The 11,409-nt window shown below is 54.1% G+C and overlaps 2 protein-coding genes across 2 annotated transcripts; one reads left to right on the top strand and one right to left on the bottom strand.

Annotated features, from left to right (window-relative positions):
- Positions 1–1,796: 1,796 nt before the first annotated feature.
- PPP1R35 (protein phosphatase 1 regulatory subunit 35) lies at positions 1,797–3,070 on the top strand. The gene is made up of 4 exons (XM_068523927.1): positions 1,797–2,163; positions 2,244–2,496; positions 2,577–2,713; positions 2,819–3,070. Exons 1-4 carry the CDS (start codon positions 1,921–1,923, stop codon positions 2,990–2,992), a joined length of 807 nt encoding a protein of 268 aa, XP_068380028.1. The 5' UTR covers positions 1,797–1,920; the 3' UTR covers positions 2,993–3,070.
- Positions 3,071–3,560: 490 nt separating this feature from the next.
- MEPCE (methylphosphate capping enzyme) lies at positions 3,561–8,800 on the bottom strand. The gene is made up of 4 exons (XM_068524537.1): positions 6,041–8,800; positions 4,579–4,797; positions 4,275–4,401; positions 3,561–4,158 (listed from the first exon to the last, which is right to left on the bottom strand). The coding sequence occupies exons 1-4, from the start codon at positions 7,730–7,732 to the stop codon at positions 4,106–4,108; spliced, it is 2,091 nt and encodes a 696-aa protein (XP_068380638.1). The 5' UTR covers positions 7,733–8,800; the 3' UTR covers positions 3,561–4,105.
- Positions 8,801–11,409: the final 2,609 nt, after the last annotated feature.

Raw genomic sequence — 11,409 nt, forward strand, 5'->3', positions numbered from 1 at the left:
TCATCTGTTGATGGACACTTAGGTTGTTTCCATGTCTTGGCTGTTGTAAATATTACTGCTATGAACATTGGGGTGCATGAATCTTTTCCAATTATGGTTTTCTCCAGGTACATGCCCAGGAGTGGGATTGCTGGATTATATGGTAGTTCTATTTTTATTTTTTTAAGGAACCTCCATACTGTTCTCCATAGTGGCTGTATCAATTTACATTCCCACCAACAGTGTAGGAGGGTTCCTTTTTCTCCAAACCCTCTCCAGCATTTACTGTTTGTAGACTTTTTGATGATGGCCATTCTGATTGATGTGAGGTGAAGTGGCTAGATTTTAAGACTGCGGAATTGAGTTTACTGAATTCATGGCTAGCGTTCCTGTAGGGCATTTATATCCATCATCACAGCCCAGGCCTGAGTGTTGGAGGATAGGGTGCAGTTTCAAGTTTCAGCTCCAACACTTCCTGGGTGCCAAAGCTATCTCAGCCTCCTTTTAAAAAAAAAACCCAAAAACCCAAAGTTTTTTTTTAATCATAGAAATGTTCTAATATATACAAAAGTAAAGAAAAATATTATGATAAACCCCCATGTACCCATCACCCAGCTTCAACAATCACCCACATTTGGCTAATCTTGTTTCCTCTATACACCCACCCTCATACACTGCCCTTCTTCCCAGCCCCAGCATTACTTTTAATTAAAATTTTTATTGAGATCACTGTAGATTCACATGCAGTTGTAAGAAATAATACAGAAACATCCCTCGTACACTTTCCACAGTTTTCCCCCATGGTAACTGCTATAGACTGAATATTTGTGTCCCCTGAAAGTTCCTGTAATGAAACCTAATCCCCAAAGTGTTGGTATTTGGAGGTGGGGTCTTTGGGAGGTGATTAGGTGATTAGTGCCCTTACAAAAGAGACCCCAGAGAGCTCCCTTGCTCCTCTCACCATGTGAGGGCACAATGAGAAGATAGCCACCCATGAACCAAGCAGTGGTTCCTCACCAGACATGGAATCTGCCAGGACCTTGATCTTGGACTTCCCAGCCTCCAGAACTGTGAGAAATCAATTTCTGTTGTTTATAGCCACCCAGTCTGTGGTATTCTGTTAATAGCAGCATGAACCGACTAAAGCAGTAACATTTTGCACAACTATACTATACTGTGACAACCAGGATGTTGCCATTCACATAATCCACCAATCTCATTAACATTTACCAGTTTTGTACTCGTGTGTATGTGTATGTGTGTGTGTATGTATTAAGTTCTATATAGTTTAAAAAATTTTTTTAAAACTGTACTTATATGCAGATATTTATTTTTTATATAGATGAATATTTTAGTGGATCTTCGAAGGGGAAAAAGTCACAAAAGGCCGCAAGGCGGAATGAGGCTGCTGTCGCCCAGGCAACCACGGTCGCCTAGGAGGGAGCCCGAGCCTGGAGTCAGCGAGCCACGCCCTCACTCAAACTGGGGAGCTCCGGTCCGAGTTCGGAGGCGACGGAACACCCGGAGATGCTGTGGAGGCACGGAGTAGGGAGGTCCAGTATGGGGACGCTGGACCGTTAATAGGGAGGACTGACACACTCCGGATTCCAGCGGAGGCCAGGTAGTGACGATTGGATAGGGCAACGACGCCGTACCGCAAGTTTCTAAATGAAAATGGTCCTAATGAGGACCCGTAGAGCTTCCGAGGGCTTCAGCTCTAAAACCCAGGCCTGGGGGCGGGGCGAGGCTTTGTGGGCGGAAGCCTGCCGGGAGGCGGGGACCGGGGCAACGGAAGTGACGCTTAGGCGCACCAATAGGGCGGGGCGGGCGCTAACGGTTTTCGGTAGCCCGGTCTTAGAGGGGCGGGGGAGAGGCGGTGGCGAGTCCGTGTCCCGTGACCCTTGGCCCCTAGCGACCCCGCACCCCTGCAGACACCCCAAGATGATGGGCTGTGAGGAGTCAGAGCTGGAGTCGGTGGAAGGGGGAGAGGCCGTGGCTGACCCAGGGCCACCCCCAGAACCCCGAGCTCCCGAGCCCGGAGCCCCAGTGCCGGAGCCCGGCCTGGACCTGAGCCTGAGCCTGAGCCCTGTGTCCGAGAGCCCCGGGCGCGGGCGGTCCAACTGCAGCCCGGGACGGCGGAAGGGGCGGGCGGACCGGCGGGGCGGGGCCCGCAAGGGGCGACAGGTGAGCTGGGGGAAGGCCTGGCCGCCAGCCCGCCGAAGACCCCGCGCCTACCTCTTCACCGCCCCGCTCTCTGCTTCCAGGTCCGCTTCCGCCTGGCGCCGCCCTCCCCGGTACGGTCCGAGCCGCCGCCGGCCGCCGCCGCACCGAGCGAGAAGCCCGCGGCGCCGCAGGACCTGGGGACGCCCGCGCAGCAGAGTAGCCTGGCCCTGAGCTTCGAGCTGCAGGCCGCGCGGGCTGCAGCCGGGGGCCAGTTCGATGCCGCGAAGGCCGTGGAAGAACAGCTGAGAAAGTCGTTCCAGACCCGCTGCAGCCTGGAAGAGAGCGTGGCCGAGGGTGAGGGGGGCAGGCGGCCGGCCGGGCGCGGGAGCGGGGGTGCGAGGCGCCGCTCACTTCCGCTCCTCCTGCGATCTCAGGGCTGAACGTGCCGCGCTCCAAGCGGCTCTTCCGAGACCTGGTGAGCCTGCAGGTGCCCGAGGAACAGGTTCTGAACGCCGCGCTGAGGGAGAAACTGGCGCTCCTGCCGCCGCAGGCCCGAGCCCCGCCTCCAAAGGTGAGGGACCTGGGCTTGAGTCTCCCCTACCCCGTCCCCCCTCCTCCCCAACTGCCAGGGGTTTTGTCCCCGCCCCGAAGGTAACCTTGCTTTGTGCTCCAACAGGAGCCACCTGGGCCAGGGCCAGACATGACCATTTTGTGTGATCCAGAAACATTATTTTATGAATCTCCACACCTGACCCTGGAAGGTCTGCCCCCTCTCCGGCTTCAACTCCGGCCCCGCCCTTCAGAGGATACCTTCCTTATGCATCGGACACTGAGGCGATGGGAAGCGTAGACTTGGAGGCTCCCTGGATTGCTAGTTCGTATTTTTTTTGTTTTTAAACTATGAGAATAAAGTGGTTTTGCTAACAAATGGGACTCTTCTTGGGAGCCTTGAGATGGGGTCAAGCCTCAGGTTGGAAGCTGCCAGAAAGTCAAGGTTTTGGCCCTCCTTTAAAGGAACTTGGTAGTGATGAGAAGTAGAGCAGGCAGGTGGTCTGGTCCTAAAAGTGCCTTTTCCTAGTTCCACTTCGACTCCACGGTTAACTCTTCCAAAGTTAGCCTTGTGCCAAAAGCTTACGTAAAAAAATTCTGTCAGTGTGTTTTTGGGGGAGGATAGATGGATTCTTCAAGTTTCACATCAAAGTTCACATACCCCTTTTTCCTGGCCTAGGGTTCTGTACACTTGTGTGTGGGTTTCGTTAGCATTCAGCAACCTTCCCAACCATTGAAAAACCTGCCCTCTTCCTTAAGACTATAGTTTGGGCAGAGAGGAAGCACAGGTTCTACCAGGAGGCACCATCCCCACCCCACCACCCCCCTCCCCCGTCCCCCCCCAAACTAGAATGTGCCAGACACAGGTGTGTGGGCCACTGCCCTAAACATCAAGTTTATTGTGCTGTTCTCACATTCCAAACCCAACCCCCTCTCCCAGTGAGGGACAGCAGAGGGAAGGATTTTCACAGTACCTGCATGCCTCCCCAGCAACGTCCCCCTCTTAACCCTCAGTCCATCTATCCGTGGTCCACTGAAACGCAGCTAGGGACAAGGGCCGAGGAGAAATGGGAATCTCTCCTTGGGAGAACAGGAGGAAGAGGCTAGAGAACTTGATACCCCCCACCTCCCATGCCCTCGGAGAACAGAGGGCAGCAAACAGTCCATGCCATCCAGCCCAGTGGGCTAGGGGAGAGGAAGATGATGGTGACTCCAGCACAGCTGGGCTTGCTGCTTAGGTGCCAGAGGTGGAGGGAAGAGGCTGGGGCAGCAACACAGGAAAAGCTTTCTCTGCAGATCCAGGAGAGGGAACTATTTTTGGAGGCAGAAAGAAAAGACCTTGGGATACTTTCCTTTCCCCCCCCAGGTCCTTTGGAGCAGCGGGCAGCTTCACACTTTCTGTTCAGGGGGCCACTTAGTGGCTGGGGGAATGGGCCTTGTGGAACAGGTACACAGGACGCTGGAAGCCTGAGGGAAGAGTGTGCAATCAGGAGGGGTTGGCAGGACCTTAAGACTCCACAGGGTCTGCACCCTGCACCAGGACTGGCCTCCCTTCCTCCCCCAACAAAATAAGTCAGCCTTACCTCTGGAGGTGTTGTGGGGTGTGGCCACAAGCTCATAGCTGGAGAAGCCCACCTCTGGGGATGTCAGGTAGGAACTGAACTGCTCTGGCTTCAGCTGAATTCGATAGTAGTTCTTGTAGATTGTTTCCTAGGGAGGAGGGCAAGGGATCACTTTAGCTCGTTGCCTTCTCTGCTGGTGGAGGCTGATGCCCACCCAGGGGGCCTTTTCACCTTGTTCAGAAAGTCCTCTTTCTGCTTCTTTGAGGCCTTCCTTGCCTCAACTAAAGGAAGGAGAGGCCCAACTTCCACAGAAACCCCAACTCACCGTGAGAGTCTTCCTCCTGCCGTAGGATGACCAAGGCTGGGGCTCCAGGACCAGGATGCCCCCAGGATGTAGGTGCCGGTAGATTCGGCGAAACATGCGCTTCAGCCCCTCATCTCCCCAGTTGAGATGCACCCACTTGGTGAGGCTGAGGCAGAGCACCACATCATACTCGGGTTTTTGGGCCTCCACCAGCTCATCTCGATCCAGCACGTAGTTACCCTGAGGGCAAGAATTGGGGGTGAGGTCAACAGAGGCATAAAAGAACCACTGCCCCCTCACAACCCACTCTGCAGCCTCACTTTAGTCCTTGGCCACAATCTGCTCTGACACTCCTCAAAATAACTCCCAAATGGTGCCCTGTTTGAGTCTCATTTTCTTGCTTTCTATTGGTGGTAAGCCAATCAAACATAAAAAGGGAGCTTGGGTAAACTTTAAATTGAGCAAATTATCCACGAGATCACAAAGGCGGGGGTCAAATTGCAGAGAAAGAATGGTGGGGTTCTCCCAAGACCCTGTCCCCTACTTATTCCCACCCCACAGTCATTAAGCTGAGAGATTCAACGTTATGCAAAGGGCCCCAACCCAGGTTTGAAAGGGAGACCTGTGGGTTCCTTCCCTGTAGTTGGGACTGGCGAAGTTTCAGGCCTATTCTTTTTCTCCCAGAGAAATGGAAGAACCCCATCCCTCAGGAAACCTTTTCTAGATGATAAGATCATTACCACCCTCTGCAAAGTCCATTCTTCTAGGTTGTAACCCAACACACTGCCAACTATTTCTGTAGCTGGCCTAACTGGAGCATTTTATGGGAATCCACCTGCAGTCAGGGGACAGACACTGAAGACATGGTACTCTCTCCTGCTTCCCCACGGTACTCTTTCTGACGCTTCCCCATCCCACCATCCAGGGTCAGTATGGAGATGACCTAAGGCCAAGCCGCTTAGGTTCCTGGCCACTGACACTCAATCAACTCTGCATCTAATGCAAACAAGGTCCCTATCAAAGGACAGAAACTGTAATTAGTCAGCCACTACCCTAATTCTCCCCCCCCCCCGCATCCCAAGACATTGCATGTCTGAAACCCATCCCTTCATGCACCTTCAGTAGGTTGGAGGACAAGTCTTCATCTGGACCACATCCTCTAATGGGGAAGGTCGACAGGTCTGGATTACAGTACTGGCCAAGAGCAGGGCAAGAGGAGTCTGCCCCAATTCTGGGGCTTGCAGTCATGAGAAAGGACGCCAAGTAGAGCCACCCCCCGCCATCTCCCCGACCCAGTTATAGGGGGGGAGACACACCCTGTGGAATCAATCGCAGATTCAGACCCTTCTCTCGAGGACTTGGTTTTCCTAGGGAGGGGTGCATGCACAGACACCCTCTGGGTCATAACCTTTCCCTGCCATGTTCCCATTTAATCTCATCTTTATTCCTGGCCCCTATCCCAAGAGCCTGTGAACCCTCTTACCGTGACGAAGACAACATTGTGGGGGAAGACGGATGTGTCTGCTCCATCCAAGGGCACTTGGGGTGCAGCAATGGGACCCCGGCTGGCTGTCAGTGAGGCTGGGAAGTAGCTTCTCTTTCGGACGGTTGTGGTCCCTTCCTCACTCTCTGCTCCTGGGGCCCCGTCAGAAGTCTGGGGTGGCAGACGCAGCTCTTCGGACAGGTAGTGTCGGATGTTTTGGCGGGCCGAGTGGATGAGCTGGGCATCAATATCCAGGCCCACCATGCGGGACGGGCCCCACTTACAGGCAATGCTCAGGGTCAAATGGCCCACATTGCAGCCCAGATCTAGGACGTCCCGACCCCGAAACCACTCAGGCTTCAACACCCGAAGGCGCCCATCCTCACAGGAAGGATTGCGGTACCCATAGTACTTGCAAAAATTCCCATACTGGAACTTGCACTGTTGCTTTTTGAAGCCCGCAGCAGGTAGTGGGTGGAGGTGGTGGCGGCCTCCCCCACTCCCTCGGCCCTTTTCCTTGGGACCCTGGCCTCCACCCCTAGCCCCTGCCTCTGACTTGCTGGAAGTCCTGCGACGTTTGCGATGTCGTGAGGAGGAAGACGGGGGTGCAGGGGTAACTGAGGCAGCTGGAGGGGCTGAAAGGGAGCCTGAAGGACCCTGTAGGGCAGATGGAAGGGGAGACACGACCTCATCCCTGCAGTTGATGGCTGTGTTGAGTTCATAGGGTTCGGGGGCGTCCCGGTTCTGGCCTCCATGCTGCTGCTGCTGCTGCTGCTGCTGCGGGGTGCCCTCCCCATGGAGTGAGGAAGTGAGGGGGGCTGTGGGCAGCACGGAGTGGCTATCATTCCCTCCAGCTGCCTGCTGCTGCTGCTGCTGCTGCTGCTGGTGGTGCTGTCCCCGGTGTCTATGCCGCTTCCGACCAGTCTTGAGTGGCGAAGCAAGGACTACTTGGCCCTCATCAGTGCAAGTATTGAGACTGAGAGGGTCTGTAATATCTTTGGGGATGAGGATCTCCACTGGATCTCGCCCCTTGGCCGGAAGTGGGGATGACTTTGGGGTCTCCGCATTGAGTGCGCGGCTCACTTCCTCATCCAGGAGACTATTCAGGTTCAATGGATCAAAGATATTGCCCCCCAGGAGGAAGTTGGAGGGTAAGACAGAGTCACAGTCCGAATTGACCCGCCTGCGCCTCTTGAAGGCCGGATGTTTGAAGCCTCCACCACCTCCCCCTACATTACAGCTATTTCTCCTCTTGCCCCCACCTCCCCCAGGGGGCCGGTGGGGCTGATAGCCATTACGGGGTCGAGGAGGAGCAGGGGGGCCCAGTTCTGTTCCGCCCCCTCCCCGTCGCTCCTCCCCCACGTCCGGGGGAGCGGCTCGCCCGGGGGTATCCGACAAGCGGGCCTCCCCGTGCGACTGCGCCTGGGGGCCGCCCCCTCGTTGCTGCTGCGACTGACCGCCCCGAGGGGTGGATGCAGCCCCGGGGCTCTCCTTGCCGGCCCCAGAAGCCGGGGATCCCGCCGAGTGTGCGCGCGGGCCCGGCCCACGCTGTGTTCCGCCGCGGAGCTCCCCGGAGGCTGCCTCTCGGTGCGATTGCACAGTGGGGCCGCCCCCTCCGCCCGACTCATCTTTGAGCGGCGGCGGCGGGGCCGGCACCAGAAACGGCTCCTTCTCCGCCGCCATCTCGATCATTTCCTCCCCTTATTCCGTCCCAGTCGAGGGCAACCGGGGGGACCGGGGGCTTAACCCCCCTTCCTAGACCCCGCTCGCTTCCCCCCCCTCTCGCGAGTGCGCGCGCAGTTCTGCTTCTCTCCCCTAGTCTCGCGCCCAAGCGCCTCCCCCGAAGCGCGCCCTACTCGCCCGCGAGACCAAAACAAGATGCCCGCGAGACCCGAACTCGAGGAATCAACCGCGCGTGCGCCGACCCCTTTCTCCACTACCACTACCGCTTCGCCGCGAGCGCGCACTGCTGGGGCGCGTTCCTCTCGCCCTGGAATCACGCATGCGCACTCCGCCACCACCCTGGTTGCGCGCGCATCGGAGTACGAACCAACTTAACGGCTCCGGGAGTTTAAATATAGCCCCTCTCAGCCCCACAAAAGCCCACCACCCCAAACTGACACCCTACTTCCCTTCGCAGCTATGTCCGTCCCTACTGATATCCTTTGTCTCTGCCGCGCGATCCCACCCACCGTAGGCGGGGGACGGGGAGCTGGTGTGAAAAGGTCTCCTTGACACCCGACCCTTGCTCCTGAGGAATGAGTCTCAGCGGTCTCCGCCCGGCTCTAAACCAGCAACCTCCCTACCCCGCCTCCTTCCTCCCCTTAGTGGGCAGCGCCTGCGCACACCCTTTTGGGCTTGCGCGGGTAGATGCAGCACGTGCTGGAGATGACGCCCCGCCCTCCGTGCTAGGGGCGGGGACTGTTACGTTGCTTCCTCAGGTTTGGTACACGCATCACGCGTCAGCACGACTCGGAGGGGCGTGGCTAAGGAACGGGGCGGCCCTCATGAATTATTCATAACCTGGTTGCCCCCTGTGCCCACCGATTTAGAAGGGCTTCCGAGGGAGCGGAGGGGTGCACCTAAAAGTAGGGGAGGGGAAAGAGCGGAGCGTACTGCCCGTCTTCCTACGAACTGTTCTCAGTATAATACGACAGGTCATTTTAACTCACCCCCTGGAAAATATTCTCTGCTGAACTGGAAAAAAAAAAAAACTAAAACAAGCAATGTTGTCCAACTTCCTCTTCCCCCGAAATGGCCGAGTAGTTCTCTCGCTCCTCCGCCTTTCCCCAATCGCAATCACCTGGGGACACTACGCCCTCCTCTCCGCCTCCCCACCCACCTCCCGGACACCAATGCCTCCGCCCACCACCCGACGTCTGCGCACGAGCCCCCCAGCCCGCGGAGAGCGACCCCGACGCCCACCACAGCCACCAATAGCAGTACACCCACCACCACCGCCCCCTCGTACGCAGGCCTTCCCGAGCACACGCTGCGGCTTCGCGCCGCCTTATATAAAAACGAATGTGGGCGGAGAAGAGGCTTTGGCCTGCTTTGGGGACCCCCTGCCTCAGTCAATGGGGAAGAAGCTACTCGACGGCCTTTCCAGAGGGTGCTTGGTGGCTCGTTCTCCTTGCCAACAGCGCTTGGGGTGCGGGTCCTGTGGCTGAGAAGAGGGAGGAAGAGGCGAGAATGGGGTTAAGGAGAGTCTCAAAATAAAATACCAAAATAAGGGCATGAAGGAGAGTAAGAGGAAGAATGGGAATCAGTGCACGATTCCCAGAGGAAGGAAAAGGCAGTCTGGGGCACAGAGAAAAGTTAGTAAAAGGAAGATGTGCATCTTGAACGATCAGGCGCTATTGCTGCCACCTAAAAAAAAGTGAGGCCAACGAGGATTATGGGATTTGTAGTTTTACAGGGCGTTCTGTTGGAAGATGGCGGAAATAACTCAGCTGCGCAGACGCAGAAGCCGATTCCAGTTGCGCATGCGCCTTAGCCCTGCGAGCACGCCGCCGGTGGGGGTGGAGGTGGAGCTTGTGCGTGGCCTCGCGCCTTTCCCTGGTGGCGGGAAAAGTGGCTCGAGGTTCGAGGTGCTTGGAGAATCTCTGCCTTAGCCCACTGTGCTCCTCGCCCTTAGGTTCTCATCTCTCCAGAAGGTAGCTGGTGCTTCTCCGCTTGCAGCTGAAGGTGCTAGGCGTGGTCAATCCTGGCACCTGTCGCCTGAGAAGTTTTCTCTTCAGGGTGCCGTCCAACTCTTAACCCCTGTCCTCAGAATCTCTAACCGCAAACTTACTCCTAACAAACAAACAAAAGTAACTCAATATCACGGCGGGCGACGGCGGGCGACGACGGACCTGAGCGAGAATGCGGATCCTGGTGCCTCCGCGGGTTGGGGGTGGGGAGGGGGAGCTGAGGGGAAATTCTCTCATGGTGGGGGAGTTGTTGATGGGGAAGAGAGGCTAGAAAGCCACTGTTTTACCCTTTGAGGGGAGTCAAGGAGTTTTGGTTCTGTGGTACCTCCGGTTTTAAATGCTGTGCTTAAGGCAGAATTGGTGAGGGAAGAGAGAGGGAAAAATGTGGGTCCGTCAAAGTTCTTCCCTCTGGTTTATAAGGTGGAATTAGGCCTTTTATTGTTCCAGACGTCGCCTTGGTGCTCTGTGAGGCAAAATGCTGCCGGAGTCTGGGAGTCCATGGGCATGACCCCTGTAAGCGAAAACAACACAAAGGGCTAGTGTTGAGGTCGGCAGTAGTTTGGGGCAAGTATGGAAGCTTTTCGGGAGTTAGATAGCAAGGGTCTGAACCAGGATCAGGGTCCTAAAGAAAGAGTCTGTTTCGGTGATAAGTGCCCGTATCTCTGTGCTTCCTTGCACTCTCTGAACCGAGAAGCTTTAGTCACCATTAATTTATTTATAAGATTATGTAAAAGGTTTAGTTCAGTTAGTTATGACAGGAAATGTCTTGTTAGGTAGTCTGCTATGGGCAGTAAGCGTAGCGGGGATCATTTTTTCCTTCTGTCTTGTTAAAAGTTTTAAATCATGCTTGCTGAGTGCACATGAGAGAAAGAAGGAAGAAAGAAAGAAGGAGACAGGAAGGAAGGAAGAGAGAAAGAGAAAAAAACCTCTTACTGACGGAGGAATGATAATGAGCAGGGATCTACATGCCGTTAGACATTAAGACAAAAAGAAATCAAACTCCAGCTTAAAGGATATTTAAAATATAGTCCTTATTTATTTATTTAAGAGTTATGTTTTATCTGGTGGCCATACTGAGGACTTCAAGCCTGGGAGGCAGCATCTCAAGTAACCCTGAGAAAACTGCTCCCAAAATATAGTCTTTATTTATTTATTTTACAATATATATTTACTTATTTTTGTTTGTGTCTAACTACTCCCACTAGAATGTCAGCTCAGTGAGAACAGAAACTCGATCTTTCTTGTTCTCTGCTCAAAATATAGTCTTCTTGTTTTTGTTTTTCAAAATATAGTCTTTAAATACAGTTTTTTGAGGCTCACGGAGTCTGTGTTAGAGGACAATTCTAAAGGGTTTCTTTTCTTTTAGACCAAGGATTCCAGGGACAATATAAAGAGGGAATAATTGGATACTTAAGAGGGGAGAAATTTGTGAACATATTCTAAATGGGGGGAAGGGGGAGGAGGATTAATGCTTTTTGAAAAATATTGACAAGACTGAATTTATTTAGCTAGATCAATTCTCAAACATTTTGCTCTCAGAATCCTTTTATACTCTTAAAAATTATGAAGGATTCCAAAGATTGGTTTATATCTATTTATGGATCTATTGATACTAGTATATTAGAAATTAAACTGAGAAAAAAATTAAACATTTATTTATTAATTTTAAAATAACGA

The sequence above is a fragment of the Eschrichtius robustus genome, chromosome 16 (assembly GCF_028021215.1).
Source record: "Eschrichtius robustus isolate mEscRob2 chromosome 16, mEscRob2.pri, whole genome shotgun sequence".
Classification (NCBI taxonomy): domain Eukaryota; kingdom Metazoa; phylum Chordata; class Mammalia; order Artiodactyla; family Eschrichtiidae; genus Eschrichtius; species Eschrichtius robustus.

What these genes read in the sequence shown, in the direction of transcription:
- PPP1R35 (XM_068523927.1), top strand. Translation starts at nt 1,921, where the DNA reads ATGATGGGCTGTGAGGAGTCAGAGCTGGAGTCGGTGGAAGGGGGAGAG. An exon ending in GGGCCCGCAAGGGGCGACAG is followed by an intron (nt 2,164 to 2,243) that starts GTGAGCTGGGGG and finishes CTCTGCTTCCAG; the next exon opens with GTCCGCTTCCGCCTGGCGCC. An exon ending in CCCGAGCCCCGCCTCCAAAG is followed by an intron (nt 2,714 to 2,818) that starts GTGAGGGACCTG and finishes GTGCTCCAACAG; the next exon opens with GAGCCACCTGGGCCAGGGCC.
- MEPCE (XM_068524537.1), bottom strand. Translation starts at nt 7,732, where the DNA reads ATGATCGAGATGGCGGCGGAGAAGGAGCCGTTTCTGGTGCCGGCCCCG. An exon ending in ACAATGTTGTCTTCGTCACG is followed by an intron (nt 4,798 to 6,040) that starts GTAAGAGGGTTC and finishes TCTTGCCCTCAG; the next exon opens with GGTAACTACGTGCTGGATCG. An exon ending in ACCCCACAACACCTCCAGAG is followed by an intron (nt 4,159 to 4,274) that starts GTAAGGCTGACT and finishes CTCTTCCCTCAG; the next exon opens with GCTTCCAGCGTCCTGTGTAC.